Source organism: Simochromis diagramma, unplaced genomic scaffold (genome assembly GCF_900408965.1).
Source record: "Simochromis diagramma unplaced genomic scaffold, fSimDia1.1 OVJJ01000822.1, whole genome shotgun sequence".
Classification (NCBI taxonomy): Eukaryota; Metazoa; Chordata; class Actinopteri; order Cichliformes; family Cichlidae; genus Simochromis; species Simochromis diagramma.
In genome coordinates, this window is record NW_024387520.1 from 7,112,939 (window position 1) to 7,133,611 (window position 20,673).

A 20,673-nucleotide genomic window follows, 5' to 3' on the forward strand; every position below is an offset into this window, starting at 1 on the left:
TACAATTTTACATATTTTTTTTATATAACTGCATCGTTTTTGTTTTATTGTTGTTTTTTCTCGTACCGTCGCACATAAACTACGTCGCCGATGTCGCAACGAATTGAGGTCACAATAGCGTAGCGGTAGCGCGTACCTTCGCCATTTTCATAGCTCTTTGTGCGCTACCGTTTGCAAAGAGTTTCTGTGTTTTTAACAAGCCATTTGCTACTTCAGATTTTAAATCCATTGCGAGAATGCAAGGAAACAGAGGCCCCCAGCAGAACCGCGGCCCAAACCGCCCGGGAGAGCAGCTGAAAAGCGAAGGAACAAACAGCAACGGGCAGCAGCCAGAGCCCAGCGAGCAGACCAACCCCAACGAGGCCTTAACCCTGGACCTGCAGAGCTTCAGAAAGCCCGGGGAAAAGACCTTTACCCAGCGGAGCAGGCTGTTTGTAGGTAATTTACCAACGGGTGTTACCGAGGAGGACCTGGAGAAGCTGTTCACCAAGTATGGAAAAGCCAGCGAGATATTTATTAACAAGGAAAGAGGCTTCGGCTTCATTAGGCTCGAAACGAGAATCATAGCAGAGATCGCCAGAGCCGAGCTAGATGATACCCCCTTCAGAGGCAGGCCCATACGGGTGAGGTTTGCGACACACGGAGCTGCTTTAACTGTGAAGAATCTGCCAGAGTTTGTGTCCAACGAGCTCCTGGAGGAGGCCTTCGCAGTCTTTGGCCAGATAGAAAGAGCTGTGGTCATAGTGGATGACCGAGGGAGACCTACGGGGAAGGGCATAGTGGAGTTCACCTCAAAGCCAGCTGCAAGAAAGGCTTTGGATAAGTGCTCTGATGGTGCTTATCTTCTGACAGCTTTCCCCCGGCCTGTTACAGTGGAGCCTATGGAACAGTTTGATGAAGAGGAGGGACTGCCAGAAAAGTTGGTCAACAAAAACCAGCAGTATCACAAAGAGCGTGAGCAGCCGCCACGATTCGCTCAGCCCGGCTCCTTCGAGTATGAGTATGCCATGCGATGGAAAGCCCTGATGGAGATGGAGAAGCAGCAGTATGAGATGGTGGACCGCAACATGAAAGAGGCGCAGGAGAAGCTGGAGGCTGAGATGGAGGCAGCCAGACACGAGCATCAGGTGATGCTGATGAGGCAGGACCTCCTGAGGCGGCAGGAAGAGCTGCGAAGGATGGAGGAGCTCCACAATCAGGAAGTGCAGAAGAGGAAACAAGCCGAGCTCCGACAGGAGGAGGAACGCCGCAGGAGAGAGGAGGAGATGAGGCTGCGCAATGAGGAGATGATGAAGAGGCAGCAGGAGGGCTTCAGGGGCAACTTCTCTGAGAACAGGGAGCAAGACATGAGGATGCATATGGGTGGTCATGGGATGCCCATGAACAGAAACTCTCTGGGGGGCAGCTCTGGTCCAGCTGGTACTCCTGGCTTGGCTGCAGAGAATTCACCAATGTTGCCAGGGCCAGGAAACAACAGCATGCCTGGAGGAGGTCAGGGTGGCTTCCCCAGAGGCCTCCCCGGCCCTGGAGATTATGGACCTCCCAATAAACAACGCAGATTTTGAATTGCAAGCTTAATTTTTTTTCCCCACCCCACCCCCCCCCCCCCTTCCTTTTCATACTCACTGTACTTTTAAGTTCGGCTAGTGTTAACTTTTGAACTTGGAAAACTGCATGTCATTTTTTTTGTACCTGCCTATTTGTACTTTTGATTATTTTTAGTTCTGAAATGTAAAAACTCCAAAATGAGCCATGTGTTTTACTTTACTTCTCACATTAATGTATTTTCATAGGGGTAGAAAGGGCTTTTGTCCTGGTTATGATAACTTTTCTGGAATAAATTCCTCATTCCCTAAATAAAGGCTTTGGTTTATTCAGAGCAGAATCACCTCAGCAAGCTCAGGATTGCACACAATAGTGACTTTTGTCTGCACAGTAGTGTGAGTAGTATTGTCACTAACAAAGTAAAGAGTGGTATTTCTGGCACTCAATATTGATTATTGGTCATCTGTGCCTGATTTATTAATTACCAAAAAGTGAAATGCAAATGTCAGCAATTTATAGCAAGTACGTCTTATCACAGCTTTGAAGCTCCATAAAACTGAGTCTTACTGATAGGTTGCAGTTAAATATTAAGCGAGAAACATGGGCTTTTGCACGGTCGTTTTTCTGCTTTATTTTGATAATTAGGGGAAAAAAATGCCTCACACATATTGAGAACTTCTTGCATGTTTTGCTGAATACCCAAATCTGGCTTCCCACTGATAGTGGAAACGGTAATGTCACAGTCATTGACAGATTTCAGTTGATGTTTTTTAATTGTTTATAGTGGTAATTCACATCAAGTAGCCTCAAGACGTTTTATATAGCAAGGTAAAGACCCTTCAGTATAAGAGAAAACCCTGATGAGGTGATGATCCCCTATGAGGAAGCATGTTGGGGGAGCACAGAGAGACAAATCTTCAGAGAGAGAGAAGATAGAAGTCATAGACTTGTAGTAGCAGCCTATAAATACCTGGAGAGTGAGGGGGGGAAAAGGTGAGTAGAGAAGAAATGCTCAGTGCATCCTGGGAGGTCCCCAAGCATCCTGACAGCAGCTCAACTAAGAGATGTTCATCTTGGTAGAGTCAGCGCTGCCAGGCTCCTCTCATGGGCACGCATTTCAGATATGATTGAACCAGATTATAATTAATACTTTGTTAGTGAGGGGAAGCATTTTAAATTCAACTCTGGATTGACCAGAGAGCCAGCGAGGAGAAGCTAATACAGGAGAAACACGATGTCTATTTTTAGCCTCTGTTAGTCTTGTGGGTGCAGCGCGTTTTTGATCAGTTCAAGGCTTTACAGTTACAACAGCTACCTCACTGAAAACAGAAATAATAAATGTAAAAAAGTGGTTTATTTATGTTCACCTAATTATAATTTAAAAATAAACAAACAAATGTGTCCCTAGCGCGGTTACTCCAACCTGGCAACGTAAAAGTGGTTTCAGATAGATAAGAGTTCCAAAAGGCGTTTTTCGCTTCAATAACAGGCGCTTTTCATCACCGCTACAGCTAACGTAGTCAACTGGTTTCCATGATCAGACAGCTGGTTAGGAGGCAACTTTAGCGACAACATTCAGTGGTATAAATCTCAAAAGTAAACGCAGCGATTATGTTATTATGTTATGTGTGAGTTAGGTTCACCCGACCTGATTTTTGCAGCGCTATAATACATATAATTTAGATCGATCCCCCGTATACAGTGTACAGTTACCTCGACGCAGTGCTCTCAAACTCGCCATCTAACACAGGTTAGCCTCGCAGATGTGAAGGTAATGTGAAGGCGTATCCTCACCCCCTTGTGCAGGCTGCCGCTCCCTGAGCCTGGTTGTTCTGGAGGTTTCTTTCTGTTAAATGTTTTTCCTTTCCTCTGTCTCCGTGCGCTTGCTCATCGGGGGCTGTTTGATTGTTGGGGGTTTCTCTCTTTTATTGCAGGATCTTTACTTTACAATACAAGAAGCTTGAAGCAACTGCTGTTTTGATTTCGCACAATTAGTGAAGACATGATATTTGCTTCAGTGGAAATTAACTTTACCCATTAATTACTGACATCGTAGTTTTACTGTGCCTGATAGAGAGAGCATCTGTTACATCAGTATTAGTGAAAAAGCATTTTGACATACAGAAATGCAGAGAGGTTTTGTTTCACCTCTCTTCCTTTAAATAACAAAATCTGCTTTGAAACATTATGTGTGGCAAAGAGCTGTTATCACACTTAATAATTAACACTTCTTTCCCTATGAGCACAGTGTTTTATTAATTGACAAGTAACTCCCTGCATGGGGATTTCACCATTTTGTAATCTACACAGGTTGTTTGTGACTCATCCACTACCAAGCCCAGTGATTCAAGATTTTTCCCCCTCCTCCTATCAGTAGCAAGAAAAGGTCAACACAAAAATCAGCAAACTCCTGTTTGTTTTTTCTGTAAATAACTAATACCTTTTAAAAGCAATTTCTCCCTTTCATTTTCCTGGTTGTCTCTGGCTTCTCTTCAGTGGCTCCCCAGTATAAAATCACTGAACTAGCCGAGAAGAAAGCAGAGGGTTGATGACTGCTCAATGACAAATAAAGCATAGTCCAAACACTCATGCCCACGCAGTGTGAAACGGCACAGAGGGCAACAACCCTTTGAGAAGAATCACAGTAAAGCTACATGTGAACAGAGCTGTAAATGGTACTGATTCATATGGGGAGGGTGGAGGGCAGGCCAGTATCAGTTAGAAAATACAACAGAAAGTGTTTCTGATTTTGACATATTTTTCATTTGGTTTGTGTCATACTTAATAAAACATTCTTATTATCAGGATGATACAAACATGCAGAAGTAACAAGTTCTTTGTGCAGCCATGTAATTTTATTTTTTTTATTTTAAGTCTAAATGGAAACAAATGCGATTTTGTTTCATAAAGAAACTTCTTCATCTGTTTTCTTCTTCTTCTTCTTCTTCCAGCTGCTTCATTTAAGGGTCACTGCAGTGGATTGTCTGCCTCCATCTCTCTCTCTTCTCCGTAATCTTCTTTCTTTTTCCACGTCAGCTCCATATTCAACATCCTTTGTCCAAAATATCCACTATCCCTCCTCTGCGCATGTCCAAACAATCTCTCTAAAGTCGTCTCCAAACTGCTGAACCTGAGCTGTCACTCTTATATATTCATTTCTAACCTTGTCCACATCAGTCTTAATAGGTGACCATCTCAGCTCTACAGCTCAGCCTCACATCTTTTTGTCAGAGCCAAGTCTCCAGTCTCCAAACCTTACATCATAGCAGGCCTCACAACCGTCTTGTAAACTTTCTTCGTTTGAAAAAATCAGACTTGTCAGTAAGGGCTGTATTGATGGAGTGAAATTACTTTAAGTTCCACAACACTTTGTAGCTTCAGCTACAGGAATTAAAAAAGCTGAGGTCATATAATCACACTTCACTGCCTATTTAAAAAAAACGCTTCTTTTCTTTTTTTTTTGCATAAAGATAACAAAGTGAAGCCCAGTCAAATTCCTTGTTAGTTTGCACAAACTTATGATCCTGATGTCATTACAGTCTGTTGGTGTTACAACTATGTGTCTTCTAGCATCAAATCTTAATACTTCATATGTATGTAACATGAGGTTTTTCCAAAGATATAAAGAACAAAATAAGCACAGTAGACCATAATTTATAGAAACACTTTGACGAACCCTTGTATATTGAATACTGACCTCTGGTGGTCCCCAGAAAAGTAATATTAATATAACACATTTATGTAATCAATAAAATAAATAAATACACAAATAAATTTTACCAAATATATTTAAAAGGCACTGAAACACAGTCCTTCAGCGACTCCAGAATCTTTTAATTTTTTAATATCCTCCTGAGAACCAGCCTATTCATTTATTCTCTGTCTTCTGTAATGGACATTTGTTTTTGGTCTATATCTTTCGACTTATTTGAACTACCCTACTAAGTCCTGATGTACTAAATAGAGGACATCCCAGTCTTTCCATCGATAATTCATGTGTTTGGGCGGCCTCTTTCAACTCCAACGAGGAAGGAAATCACAAAGAAAGTTCAATGGGAAGATTCTTTTTTCCTCGGTCCTCAGGAGGATATCTAAACAAGAATTTCAGAAATTTCAGGGAAAAATAGAAGATCTAATCTTTCAGTTTATCCAGAAAAATGAAAATATAACATTTGCATATGTATGGTTTTCATTGGCTATGAGCTGAAAAGTGAACAGGTAAAGCTGTGGAGTAAAAAGAGAAATATTTAGTTATGAGAGTAGTGAAGCAGATCTGTAAAGTTGAACAAAATGAAAATGAACATATATATAAATGCACACACTGCATTGGTGCACGGTTGTGGGGATAAAGAAAAAAAATACAAGTAAAATTTGTATAGGTGAGGTACAGTTTAAGTAAAAATACCACTAAATTTGGAGGAAAAATCAACTGCATGTAAAATATCAGTGTCTGAATAACATCTTAAAGAATACAGCTAATATAAATATATATTTCTACTGTTATTGGGAAAAACACTGATGATATTTGCAGGTACTTAAACAACTTGAATCTCCCTCATGTAGAAACAGATTTATCTGCTAATACAGTTGTTTTTTAATCTGATACTGAGGGTTTTCTAAGGAAACTACCTTTCACCTTTATCTGAGTCCAACAAGTCAAGATGATTGGCTCTCCCCAGATCCGTTCAGCTTAACATGAGCTCCATAAATAATGATAAGGAGCCCATCATAAAAAGGGGACAATGTACGCTATCTGGATGCAAAATCTGTTTTCTAAAATGGTTTAGATAGGCATTATTTGAAGACTGCACCCTGAATGCTACAGCTCTTTCTCTTTTCTTTTTGTGCCATAAAACTCTAAGACTATTAAACTCACAACTGTCTGTGCTGTAGCTAATTAGTACATGTCGATGTGATAATATTATTAATCTTCAAAAACTTAAACATATAAGCCTTAATATATAATATACTATTACTGTCAGTGTGTTAACTTCAGTAGGTACATTCTTTTTATTTCCCATAACCCTTTTAGAGAAATTTGTACGTTTTTTGTGTAACATTTAGTATTTTGCCATCATTAGAAATAATTACATAATTGCACATGAGTCTGTTACAGTATTTAAACGATCTACTATATATAACAGACCCATGCATAAAATTGATTCAGCTGTTTATTGCATACTGGTGTCCCACACTGAAAGATGTGGTTGGTGTTCTTAAGTTAAACAAAATCATACTAATCAAAATGCATCACATTAGGTCACATGACAGATAGTTTTTAATGCCTAATTCACTTTGATGCGATCAGTTACAACATTATCAAAAACAGAACAACAGTTAAATGAAACATTTCTCCTGCTGTTTTGAAACAACAACATAAAGGCAAACATATAATGCGATACTTATACCTATATGTATGAAGTACATATATTTTATACTTCTGTTTTCTTTAATATAAGTTATTTTTTTTGGATTGTCAGAGAAATGTTGATTTAGTGCAGAGAGTCCTCAGTCTTTTCTAGCATGAAGCAAAAAGGTTCACACCTGTCCCGTCAGTTTCCCCTGCTTATCTTCCCCCACCTGCAGTGGCTGGATTGCCCACCAGTGGGGGTCATCCCACTAATTTATTGGTCCTCTGCTGTCACCTTCTATGCGACAATCGGGTGTCCTGGTGTTTTATTTTGTTTTAAATGCAGGTTACTGACAACATCACATTTATGTTCATGTCTTTTGTGCATGAAAAGTATCGAATCCCAATTGAAAAAAAACCCAAAAACGTGCACAACGACCAGTCCTGCAAAGGAACTGCTTTCAAATCCTGATTTATTGATCATAATTTTTAATTTAATAATTTTAATAATTTTAACTTTAAAATGTTCTTCATTTTTATTTCCAAAATTAGTAAATGTTTTCAACTTCTCAAGGTCTGCACAGTTGTTTCTCATATAAACAAGGGAATGCACAGCACACAAATTGGTGCATGATAACGATCATCAAAAACACAAGGTAATGAAAGAAACAGGTTTAAATAAACACACAAAAACAAAATCAAAAATATAAATGATTTGGAAAAAAAAACAACCCCACAGAATCAAAACTTTGATTGGCACCAAACATAAATGATATGAAGTAAAGTGCTGTTTCCAGCCCGACTCATGTGCAAGTTTAGTTGAACCAATTGAAGCGGTGATAGTGGATTTCCAGTCCGAACAGTGTTTACCTGAAGTTAGTTTTTCAGTAAGTTCTGCAGGTCTGCACATTCTAGAAAATGTGATAGAACCTTAAAACATGTATATAGACTCTGTCATTACTTACAAAAGTCTAAATTGCAGCAGCATATAAATCTATTCCATGAAGATGTTTTTCCTTTTAAGAACAGAGAGGCTTATTAATTTTTGGCTAATCTTTGCAAAATCATTTTATGGTTGGGCAGAGTCCTTTAAGAAATAGCGCTCATAAAGAATAAATGCCAGGGTGCACCGCATCTACCAACGTCACAAAAACATGATATAACAGAATGAGAATAAAATAATTTAGTGATAAACGTTTGGACGGTGTAGCATCAGAAATAGATTTGTTCTGCTGAATGAAACCTGCTCCCGTTATGACTCTGGAATTGCACAGGAACTGCTGCAATCGCTCTGAAAATCGGCGCAAAGTGGATAGATAGAGATGCTGATAAATCCTAAACTTTATGAATAGTTACAAAATTCTGTTATGCTGCCACTTATCACGAAAGAACAATAAACATCCTCATATCTTTGCCATTTCTTCCCATCTTCTGCACCATGTCTGTTTATCACAAATTTAAATGCTCACGCACCTTCACCCTGAAAGCTCAGACGATAGCATCTGGACCATCGGATCTCTTCTTTATCTCAGCTGTGACCTTGACATGTGATAAGAGCATTAATTACAAAGTTGATCATGTCGTCTTGGCATGCTTACAGACCATCACTGGACTTGAAAGTAATATATTTGTATTCATTTAGTTTTTTTCTAGTCCTACTGACCATTCAAAGCACTAAATGACTTTTTGATTTAAAGAAAAATGATCCATCATATCATATCAGGAACACAGGTATTGTTCTCTCACTGTACCCTATAGATCAGATAGTCACTTTGATGATGGTCTAAAGGTTCAGTAGTAGTGTGCTGTACTTTGGATGTTTCCTACATGCACTGCTCTGAAAACAAGCAACAACAGCCTACACATGCTTCTTGCTGTAAAGGGATTGACATGATTCAAATCACTCAGAATGTTTATCTATCGTCAATAAAACTACAAATTTCCAGGTGGTATCAGTTCAAGTATCAATGTAAGATGAAGCACAAGTGAAGAACTAGGTGTGGCTTAGATGTCTGGGTGGGATTTTGTTTCTCCCAGCTCTGCTGAATCACCCCAGCAACCCTATCAAAATCTATTTTTTGTGTTAATTATCAAACGGAGCAACTGGTAGCTTTCGCCCGTGATTGGCCGGCAGCAACATCACACCAGAACACGTTTCTCCTTACGTAGCCCTAACACTGTAAGATAGACAGACAGACAGACAGACAACAGAGACAACCCACATCACCTCTCACCTTCTTTCCTAATGCATCTTCTAATAGGTCAACAGTGAAACACTCCTTACACTCCTATTTTACTGAAATTTAAGAATCTGACTCTTCTGTTGTTGAATCGTGCTCAGGAATCATGATGCGTTTTGCAGCCCTTGTCATTTTTATAAATATTGTGGTAAGTTTTTTCTTCTTTTTTTATTGGGGAATTTATTGCAGTTGTGCACTGGTTTCTATAATATATTGAAGATGTAATACTGTACATTTTTTTCAGTTAACAGCATGATGAGGGGGGGGGGGGTTGAAATGTATTAATCATTTGATCTGTGATCAGCACTTAAAACTAGAAAGATTAACGTTTAATTAAAATCCTAAATTAATATAACTGTTTAAACAAGCAATCAATATGTATTTTTATAGTACATTCGCAGATAAGAAACCCAAATTAAAAGCAATACAATAAATAAATATAAGTAAGTAGTGATTTTTATGTCCAGAGTTGAGGTTAGAGAAGAAGGTGTGCAAACAGCTTCTCAGGTAAAATCACTGTTGTGGTTTTAGATTTAAACTGTGTTGAACATATGCACATAATGCATACATAAATATGTGCATGTAATATTTTTCTATATGGGTGATTTTTTAAGCTGTTTCAAACATTTTACATCACTGACCATTCAAATGTAGTCGTCACAATTATATTTATCTCACATACTCTCATGCAAAGTATGATATAACATTTTATTATTGTTATTATTGTTATTATTATTATTATTATTATTATTATTGTTATTTCTATTATATTTAAAACTTTCAAAGGTAATGCCCTTCACACATTTGTGACTTTCCCCAAATTTCTATTCTCGTGTTAAAGGTGATTAAATTTATATCATGACATTTTATTTGCCTTTGCTTTAAACTGTAAAAAATTAGAGTTGACATTTTTAAGCCCCGTAGGTTTGGAAACAGTCACCTTTAATCACATTGCATGTTACAAGAATACATTGTGTTTGACTATAAAAAATAAAAGTCAATTTATATTCCAACAGAAATCAAACACTATTTTTAAAAATTAATTGTACTTAGTATTTACATTTTTTTTTTATCTTGTATTGTAGGCACGCATGTAGTTTGTGGTTATAATTAACCTTGAACGTGTGCAATTTATTAGTACAATCTCCATTTTATTGTTGCAAATTGGCAATAAAGAAGCTGAGCTGGCAGGACACCGTGTAGCGTTTGAGTCATTGTGACAGGGCTGTGAGATGTTACGAGTTATTCTTAGAAAATGTTATAGGCATTATAATAAACACAATCAAACTTATACAAGTTTTTGGAAAACATATCATTGAGCTTATCGCTTCATGCTAACTGTAATGTTTGTGAGTAGGAAAATAATTTTTATAATCGAACATCTGTGCTGAGAAGTTTTTGATTTCTAAGCAGACTCTACATTAAAAGCGCTGTTGCTGCCTTTATTGTACTTACTCTTGAAAACTCGTCTCTTCCACGCAGAGTCTATCAGAGGCCCAGCATGAGCCGGGATATTGTGTTTTTTATGATGAGTGTGGTCGTAACCCGCTGCTAAATAACACCCTCATTGATCCCATCGTCCCATGTCTGAATTACACTCGTGCCAAACTCGTCACTGGAGACCACTACAAGATACTCAAACAGGTGTGTGTATATCCTTCTTCTTGGTGGAGTGAACTGCTGTAAGAGAAGAAGTTTGAATGAAGTGTGGCAGAGGTAGATTTCTGTCTATTCTCAATAAGTGCGTGTTAGAATCCTTTTATAATTACATTTGTTCCTGCTGCAGGTGTGCCCCATGTTTGACCAGGGAGAGAGCAGCACATATGCTTGTTGTACGATCAAACAGCTGGGATCACTGGAAAAGAGCCTGACCCTGTCCAAGGCTGTTCTCGTCCGCTGCCCTTCCTGTGCTTACAACTTTGCTCACCTGCACTGCATCAACACCTGCAGTCCTAACCAGAGCCAAACGGTTAAGGTCACAAAGGTGATGAATGTCACTGAGCAGAATAGGACGAGGGAGGCCGTGTTGGGTTACCAGGCATTCATCGGCAAGACTTTTGCTGATACCTCCTTCCAGTCATGTAAAAATGTCAGGATTCCTGCCACGATTGGAGGCTATGCCATTGCCACCATGTGTGGTCGCTATGGGGCAAAGCTGTGCACTCCCCAGCGCTGGTACGATTTCCAAGGGGACTCGAGTAACGGTTTGGCTCCTCTGGACATCGACTTTAAAATAATACAAGAAGGAGACACCACAGGATTGCCAGAAGGTGTGATTCCCTACAACGGGGTCGCTCTCATGTGTAATGAGACCACACCTACAGGAGGGGACGTTTGCTCCTGTCAGGACTGCCAAGAATCGTGTCCAAGTGTGCTACCTCCTTCACCGGTCGCTGGCCCCTTTACACTGCTGGGCACCAATGGTTACCTTGTAATTTCTATCATCTTGCTCATTCTCCTGATACTTTCCTTTGTCCTATACCTCTCTATCTCCTGGTGGGTGGCATCTCAAAAAAATAAAAAGAAAGGAATACACAGAGGTAAAGGCAAAGACAAGGACAGTGATAAAGTGACTGAGAAGATCATCCATCCCTCAGAGGTGACATGTGCTGAGACAAACAGCTTGGCTGCTCAGGCTTACCTGAGCTCACAGTTCCGGATTTGGGGAACCATCATGGCCTCTTATCCCCTCACTGTAAGTACTTTGATCCAGTAAAAGTAGGCCGTATGTACCCACTAGGCCTTCTTTTAGCTTTAGTGGAAGAATTAAAGTCAAATCATAAGATGCTGTTCATACCAAACCCAGTTATGCTATAGCAACAAATCCTCTGAGTGGACTAAAATGAGGAAGATTACATTTTTATTGTTCAAAGTGACATTTGGAATATAAAGAATACTGATAATTCCCTATTATCTATCTTTTATTTACTAATTCAGTATAGATATGTTCCCATTTCAAAGCCACTTGAAGTAGAATTCTTGCGTTAACCTTACCTTACACAGTGGATTTAAGAGAAAGTATATTGTTAGCCAGACGAAGACACCACACCTGAAGAATATTTGATCTTTTTTCAAGGTCCTCCTCCTGTCTCTTATTGTCGTGGCTGTTTTATCTGTTGGCCTCAAAGACATCAAACTCACCACCGATCCAGTTGAACTTTGGTCTGCCCCTAACAGCCGGGCTCGCCAAGAGAAAGAATTCCACGACACGTACTTTGATCCCTTCTACAGGACAAATCAAGTAATCTTGACAGCACCAGGCAGAAAAAGCCACATTTATGACTCGTTGCTGTTTGGACCGCAAAACTTTAGTGGGATAATGTCCAAAGAGCTCATCATTGAGCTGCTGGAACTCCAGACACGAATACAGGTACTCAAAGTCAAAGCTGACTGCTGACAGTGTTTGAAAAGGTGCACCATTCCATGTTGACTAACTGAAACCCCCCTCATTCTGTTTTTAGAATATTCAGTTTTGGTCAGATGATCTGAACCGGACAGCAAGTTTGAAGGATGTGTGCTTTGCGCCGCTAAATCCCAACAACCCTTCCTTGACTGACTGTGCAGTCAACAGCTTGCCACAGTACTTCCAGAACAGCCTAGACCACATTAACGCTAAAGTGAACATGACTGAGCTGGGAGTGACCAAAGAGGTGGACTGGAGAGACCACCTCATCTACTGCCTTGGGTAAGCATTCATTAAAAAAACTGCAACCAACACCGCTCATTTTTATAAACTTCACCTTCCGGCACATAAAACCATCCTTTCTCCCCCTTTTTCCACTTCTCCTCAAGCTCTCCTTTGTCCTTCAAAGACATCACAGATTTAGGTATGAGCTGCATGGCTGACTATGGAGCTCCAGTCTTCCCATTCCTGGCTGTGGGAGGATATGAGGGTAAGAGACTTTTAGAACCACTGTTTTATCCCTGAAATTATTGTACAACACACAAAAAGGTGCTTCTAACTCACTTGAACAATTTACACTTGACTTTTCCCAGATGATACATTCAGCAGTGCTGAGGCCTTCATCCTGACCTTCTCCCTGAACAACTATGCTCGCAGTGACCCTAAATTCAAAGTGGCTATGCAATGGGAGAAAGAGTTTCTTAAAATTGTCCAAGAATACCAGAAAGACCCGAAAAACAGCTTCACTTTTGCATACATGGCAGAGGTAAAAACTGAGTACGCATTATTCGTATATTTACAAAATTTAAGTTCAAATGAGAAATTTGTGTGGATTTTGGGGCAGTTACCTGTGATTTACGTGAGTCACTGTGGCTCAAGAAGTAGAATTGGCAGGTTTGAGGGTTTGTGGCCAAAGTGTTTGGGGGGCAAGATAATTAACTCTGAGTTCCTCCCAATGCTTTGTGCTGAGTAAGAATCTCACATGTGTGTGAATGTGAAATAGAAATGAATCACTTAGAAAAAAGTGATTCGGTGAATGAGGTGTAAAATGCTTTGAGTGATGAAGCAGAGTAGAAAAGATCCATTAAGGCCTTGGCCGCGTGTCACTTGTCTGAGGTGGTCCAGGGACCTTTGTACGTGTCATTACACCATCTTTGCACTCGTTTCCTGCCTGCTCACAGTCGTGTCCTATCTAATAAAGATCAAAATGCTCAAGAAAGCAAAATGAAGCAATTACCAGGCATACTGATAAAGACTTGCTGTTGATGTTTTTCTAAGAAACGTTAAGTTGGCCTCTCTGTGACCTTTAACACATCTAATCACTCACTTCTCTGCTCTGTTAATAGAGATCTCTGGAGGACGAGATCAATCGAACAACTGCAGAAGATATCCCCATCTTCATGATCAGCTATGCTGTAATTTTCGTTTACATCGCTGTGGCACTTGGAGAGCACTCTTCATGGAAACGCTTACTGGTACGTCTCCGCAGAATGGGTAGCATCAGGTATTCCCGGGTATTGCAACTTGCAAATCAGCAGTTAATCCCTTTAGTGCCATTAGTCTTTGAACGGGTGTTCATAAACCCTGCCACACTCTGCCTTTTCACTTGTGTGGTTTTAGGTGAAATGTCTTAACACCTACCTTCATGGTCTGCCCAGGATGGAGCCCAAACATTTTGATGTAGCACAGTTATGTCAGTATTTTCATTTTTCCAAATCTAGCATCTGCAAAAGAAATTACTTTCCAGTTAGCCTCAGCTGTATGTTTTGTTTCGTGCTGATTAGCATGCTAAAAATGTTCGGTAACATCGTTGATGCTAACTAGTAACTGCAAAGCATAAGAATACACACTTATGGGTTAGGTTTGCTTACACTTTAACACTTAAGTTTGGATTTAACATAAGTGTTAATGTGCATTCATTTGGTATCAGAATAATGTCATTTTTTGCTAACATTTAAGTGTGGTGCTGGGTGCAACTGTTAGCTGCTGTCCATTTGACCTAGATTAGATAATAGTGTGCAGTAACCTTGATAACATGGCAAATAAAGCCATATTTGACTAGAAACAACATGCTTTTTAAACCCTCTGACCAAGAGCTGAAAGCGTTATGATCGGAGCTTTTTTCTTTTTTTTTTAAGTTGCTAAAACATGAATTTAGTTGTTGCTGTAAAAATGTGAGCATAAAATATGCCCCTGGGTTATACTGGCTTCTGTACAGAGAGAAAAAAATGATAGAATGGTATATATCACCTACTGTACGTGATAAGGAGAAGCTGATACAGTATGCCTATGTCAGGATTATTGTTCTTACTACAGCGTAATAAAGAAATGTCAATGGGTTCACTGAGACGTTTGTACATTTGCATCTCTTTGTCCTGTAGGTGGACTCTAAGTTTCTGGTTGGTTTGGGTGGGATCCTGGTGGTCGCCTGCTCTGTCCTGGCCTCAATGGGTTTTTATTCCTGGATTGGCATACCCTCCTCACTGGTCATCCTTCAGGTCGTTCCCTTCCTGGTGCTCGCCGTGGGAGCTGACAACATCTTCATCTTTGTTCTGGAGTACCAGGTATTGTATATCTATGTGTGCCATAAATGTACAATGGTGCCATTTTTTTTAACATGGTGGAATTTTTATTAAGTTACTCTTCCTGTCTTCCAGAGAGATGTGCGGAGGCCTCACGAGAAGCGAGAGGAGCAGATCGGGCGTGTCCTTGGAAACGTGGCTCCCAGCATGCTCCTGTGCAGTCTTTCTGAGTCTGTCTGCTTCTTCCTAGGTATATAATCTGATATCCTTAGTTGAATCCTTAGTTTTAAAAATGTAATAAAAATTTTTTACACCAAGCTGGACTTGGTGTTTTGTCTGGTGCATTACCCTCTATCCATGTTTGTTTCAGGGGCCCTGTCCACTATGCCAGCAGTGAAGTCCTTTGCTCTATATGCTGCTCTGGCTGTGCTCATGGACTTTGCCCTCCAGATGACAGCTTTTGTTGCGCTGTTGTCCCTGGATGCCCGGCGCCAAGACAACAACCGCTGTGAACTTCTCTGTTGCATTAAAGTGTCAAAACAGCGTCCAAAAAAGCCAAATAAGGGTTTTCTGATGCCATTCATGAAGAAATACTATGCCCCTGTTCTACTGCACCGCTACACCAGGATCATAGTGGTAATGCCTCACCAACAACATAAAACATATTCAGTCCACAGTTATTCTAAACCGCTGACCTCAGCTGTCTCACTGATGTTAAATCCTGCGAGATGAAATTTAATGAGATGAACACAAACTCATATTGAGATGTGTGTGTTTTTAAACAGATGTTTGATAAATTCACTCTATTCTATGTTCTCCTCAGATAGTAGTTTTCATCTTTATGTTCTGTGGAGCCTTATTCCTCATGATGAATGTGAAAGTGGGTTTGGATCAGGAGCTGGCTATGCCTCAGGTCAGTAAGCACAATTATGTATAAATGGCAATGACACTATTTTCTTCCTGTTAAACCTGTTCACAAAGATATTTCTGTTTTCGATGCAGGACTCATACATGCTGACCTATTTCCAGTACCTGAACAAGTACTTTGAAGTTGGCGTTCCTGTTTATTTTGTAACAAAAAAGGGGTTCAACTTCACCTCTGTGGAGGGCATGAATGCAGTCTGCTCCAGCGTGGGTTGTGATCAGTTCTCGCTGACTCAGAAGATCCAGTACGCCACAAACTACCCTGAACGGTGAGTCAGTGGATTTATTGTTTATAATCTGAACACGGGAAACTTTAAGCTTTAAAAGCAAACTCTGTACCATTGTTGCTCACTTAAACTCTGTATCTACCAGTTGCTTGCAACAGTTCTGATACTCTGCATGTGTCCTTCACATCACAACATATCCTTGACCTTGCTGATATCGTAGTGGCAACCTGTTACACACTTTCCAGTCAGATCAGTTAATGATAAACTCAGCAACATAATTGCCACAGAGCAGATGAAGGGTGTCTCTGAGTGATAGTGCCAGTTAGTGAAAGCAATCACTGAGATATCCCCTATAATTATTCTCGAAATATGCTTGCAATCAGAAACTGTGTTCTGACAGATTTGAAACTTCTGATGCACAAAATAATCTTCCCAGCTTCCCTGTGATTCACCTAAACACTTTACATTTTGATATATTCGATCAGACTGAGACCGTCGTAGGTAACAAAACACAATTGTTTCCTCAAGATAAGCAGAATTATGGAGCCGTATTTATCAGCAGCCTTATCAGCTGGCAAACAGCATCTCATAAAACAGGAACAATAAATCTATCATTAAGAACTCCAATAAATTTAACTGAAAGATTTGTATCAGAACGCCTTTAATAATCTTTGGGTTATAAAATAGTTAAATTGAGATGCTAATTGTGCAGGTGCCCCAAGCATAAAAACAAGCCATTCACACAATAAAACAACAAAGTCATTCCCACAGTAAAGTCAGTTCTTTCAGTAGAAGACAATGAATGATTATGAATAAAAAAGGAGCAAAGAATTAAATAGAAAGTGTCATGGTGCATTACAGCATCCCTGCTTGAGTTAGGGCTTGAGCTGTTTGCCTCTGTTTTGGTGGAGCTGTAGCGTCTACCAGTGGGGAACAGGTCAAATAGCAAGTATCCAGTGTGACAGCTGTTTTTAGGGGTTTTTAAGACATTTGAGAGGTATCTTGCTTTTTCAGTCTCTTCCAGGGAGGGAAGAGCGGAGCCAGTGAGCTTTCATACTGTCTTTATTACCCTGGGGGTAGCTTCTTTTATCTGCTGCAGAGCATCCGGCAGACCACGCTGTAACACAGTACGCTGGCATGCTTTCAGTGAGCGAAAGAAGGCAAACCAGTAGTTTCTCATCTACACAGTACTTCTTCAGCAACCTCGGGAAGTGAAAGTGCTGCTGAGCCTTCTTAAACACAGCTGTAGTTATTTAGAAATATTCAGTACATAATCCCAGATCCAGATAGATGGCTTTGAAATTTACTAAGTATGAGACTGATGTTATTACATTTGAAGTAGCTACAGGTTGTTAGCTTCCTGAAGCATACTGAGCATAGAGACAGACAGAGAAAAATGGCCAAATATTCAAGCACAGAACCCCTTAAAACACAAACTGAAGTGGTTTTTTAAACTTCAATTTTGGAATAAAATGATGAATTATTGCTTGGAAGTGCTGGATAATGTTACTTTTAATGCAACAGACTAACAAGATATTGCTGTTTCTTACTTTTTCTGAATTTGATGATTATGAGAATAAATAATTATTTATATGATCTCAACTTTAGATCCTATGTGGCTATCCCTGCGAACTCGTGGGTGGATGATTTCATTGACTGGTTGAACCCCCAATCCAAATGTTGTCGTCTGTACACCAACGGTCCCAATGTAGGACATTTCTGTCCTGCAAATGAATGTGAGAATCATTTCTTAAATGAAAAAAGCATTAAAAAACATACTTGCACGCAGTTTTTGATGTTACTATCTAAACATGAACAAAGACATGACTTCAATAACCCCTACTCTTCTTATTTGTCTTAACAGCTGGTTTAATCTGTGCTAAAAGGTGTCTGGCACGTCCTGATAATGATACGGTGAGGCCCACTGTGGCACAATTCAACCGCTACCTTCCTGACTTTCTGACTAACAGGCCTGACCTGCAGTGCTCCAAAGGGTTTGTATTGTAAATGCGCGCATACACACTAATAAATCCCAGCATCAAAACGGAAATCTCATGGCTTACTGTCTTTTTTAAACAGCGGTCTAGGAGCGTATGACAAAGCAGTGGTAAGAGATGAAAGTGGGGAAATAATAGGTAGGTCCCCAAAAACAGCGCATAGCAGTGGAAGTGATTCTATTCATTCAAAAACAGATTTAAAAAATAGGAAATAAAACCTTTTTTACCCCCCTGTCTCTCCAGCCTCTCGGTTCATGGCTTACCACACGCCTCTGACCAACTCCCAGGAGTTCACCGCTGCCCTGAAGATGGCCAGGGAGCTTGCTGACAAGATCACCCAAGGCATGAGGCTCGTGCCAGGCACCTCGCCTGACTTTGAAGTGTTCCCTTACACGTATGTGCTTTCCCCGTTTCCCTGCACCTCATTTCCAACCACTCTGCCAGAAAGTTGTTTTAGTCTTTAAGCGGTTTGTATTTTCTGATCAATGTTTTGTGTTTCTCCTCCTTCCAGGATAACCTACGTATTTTATGAGCAGTACCTGACTATTGTGAATGAGGGACTCTTCAACATTTCCTTGTGTCTGCTGCCGACCTTCGTGGTCTGCTGTCTGTTGCTCGGCTTGGATCTGCGCTCCGGCCTGCTCAATTTGCTCACCATTGTCATGATCGTTGTGGATACAGTCGGTGTCATGACGCTGTGGAGCATCGACTATAACGCCGTGGCTCTCATCAATCTGGTCACGGTAAGAGCAAATCAGATCATTGGGACTGAAGGAGGCTCATTTTCTCAAGTGCGGACACAGTTATGGAAAGACATTGTGTTGACCAGTCTGCCTAATAACAGGTGCTGATTAGCTGCATCACTGGGTTTCTTTAGAGACCAACCTATACAATCAACTGAGTGTGGATATTTTTACTAAATTTGCTAGCCTTTTGTATTTTTCCCGTGCTTTGCAGAGATTCATTTTTGATGGTTTAAATGAAAGTGAAAGTCTAGGCTAACTCACATCTTCTGTGCAATCTGCAGGCGGTGGGCATCTCTGTTGAGTTTGTGTCGCATATGACGAGATCGTTTGCACTCAGCACCAAGCCCACACGTGTGGAAAGAGCAATCGAGGCTACAGCCAAAATGGGCAGCGCAGTAAGTAAACTATAAAGCAAGAGCTGATGTTGTTAATCACCCATTAAAGAAAAATTTGAACCAAAAAAAGGAAAATAAAGACATGTTTTCAAATGAATTTTCCCTTTTTTTGCACCCTCAAGGTGTTTGCTGGTGTTGCTATGACTAACCTGCCAGGCATCATCGTGCTGGCATTTGCCAAAGCGCAGCTCATCCAGATTTTCTTCTTCCGGTTGAACCTCGTCATTACACTCCTGGGAATGGCTCACGGACTTATATTCCTCCCAGTGGTGCTCAGTTATTTCGGTACGTACATCATTTTCCTCTGGGTTCTTTATGTGTAGTAGAGAAACTATTAAAACTGAAGGTGAAGACTAAGTGTCTGGCTGTTGCGTTGTGTCGTGCTCCTTTCTCTCAGGTCCCAGTGTAAATAAAGCGGTGCTGCTCCAGTTCCAGCAGGAAAAAGAAAAGGACAGGGAAAAGGCGGAGACGAACAGCCACATGAGACAAGTTTATGATAACATCAGCTACGAAGGCAATGAAATAAAACAGGACCCGTACTCAAACACCGTGGATGAAAGTGGTTCAAAAACGGTGGGGAAAACTGACAGGTTGTGAGCACAAAAAACAAAATCAGTTTTGAGGTAAATTACTGTAGCATACAGAGTCACGATGGACACAGAAAATGACATTTTGGCCCCATGTGGAAATTATTAGCCTGCTTGTGTATCTCTGTCCAAAATGGAAGGTAGGACCTACACAGGTGTGCAATATTTTTGAAGCAATGCAACAATGGACTAATGCAATGAAGTTCAGGCTTCCTGAATCAACGTATAGGAAGCGTATTTGATAGAGGCTTAAACGAAGAATCACGAGTTAGTCATTTTGTATTTTTTTGTTCAACACTTCACTGTAGAAGTGACTGATTCAAATGAACACACACTCCACAGCTATTGCAGGAAATGTGCAATCAGTGATAAAATATCAACTACATTCATTATGTGAATGAATAATCCACTGAAAACATTATAGTTTTCCATGATTATAAATTGAAACTGTTTCGCAGAAATGTGTATTTCTGTTGTGATATGTATTTAATATATTATTTCATCATACACAAACGCTTTTCTTTATCTTGGTGCTGCTGCCACTGTATGAATTCCAGGACTCACAAAGCTGTCTCTTTTAAAACATTTCTAATACATGTTAGGATTTTTTTTTTAAGTTTTGGCCAATTTGGGTCCAGGAATGTGTGTGTTTGTTTTGTTTTTTTCAAATAGTAAAAAAAAAAAAAGAATAAATCAAGGACTCTTTGAACTTTGTGTCATTTCGTGAAATGAAAATA

General features: G+C 40.0%; 2 protein-coding genes across 2 annotated transcripts; both read left to right on the forward strand.

Moving 5' to 3' along the window:
• Nucleotides 1–108: 108 nt before the first annotated feature.
• nono (non-POU domain containing, octamer-binding) lies at nucleotides 109–2,532 on the forward strand. Its single transcript, XM_040019462.1, has one exon. The coding sequence runs from the start codon at nucleotides 237–239 to the stop codon at nucleotides 1,563–1,565; it is 1,329 nt and encodes a 442-aa protein (XP_039875396.1). The 5' UTR covers nucleotides 109–236; the 3' UTR covers nucleotides 1,566–2,532.
• Nucleotides 2,533–9,071: 6,539 nt separating this feature from the next.
• Nucleotides 9,072–20,034, forward strand: npc1l1 (NPC1-like 1). The gene is made up of 21 exons (XM_040019309.1): nucleotides 9,072–9,283; nucleotides 10,618–10,779; nucleotides 10,922–11,830; nucleotides 12,212–12,505; nucleotides 12,597–12,820; nucleotides 12,928–13,028; nucleotides 13,132–13,304; nucleotides 13,885–14,013; nucleotides 14,920–15,102; nucleotides 15,196–15,310; nucleotides 15,431–15,696; nucleotides 15,884–15,973; nucleotides 16,063–16,253; nucleotides 17,820–17,947; nucleotides 18,076–18,205; nucleotides 18,291–18,346; nucleotides 18,452–18,602; nucleotides 18,720–18,951; nucleotides 19,236–19,349; nucleotides 19,472–19,634; nucleotides 19,747–20,034. The coding sequence occupies exons 1-21, from the start codon at nucleotides 9,242–9,244 to the stop codon at nucleotides 19,944–19,946; spliced, it is 4,053 nt and encodes a 1,350-aa protein (XP_039875243.1). The 5' UTR covers nucleotides 9,072–9,241; the 3' UTR covers nucleotides 19,947–20,034.
• The last annotated feature ends 639 nt before the right edge of the window (nucleotides 20,035–20,673 follow it).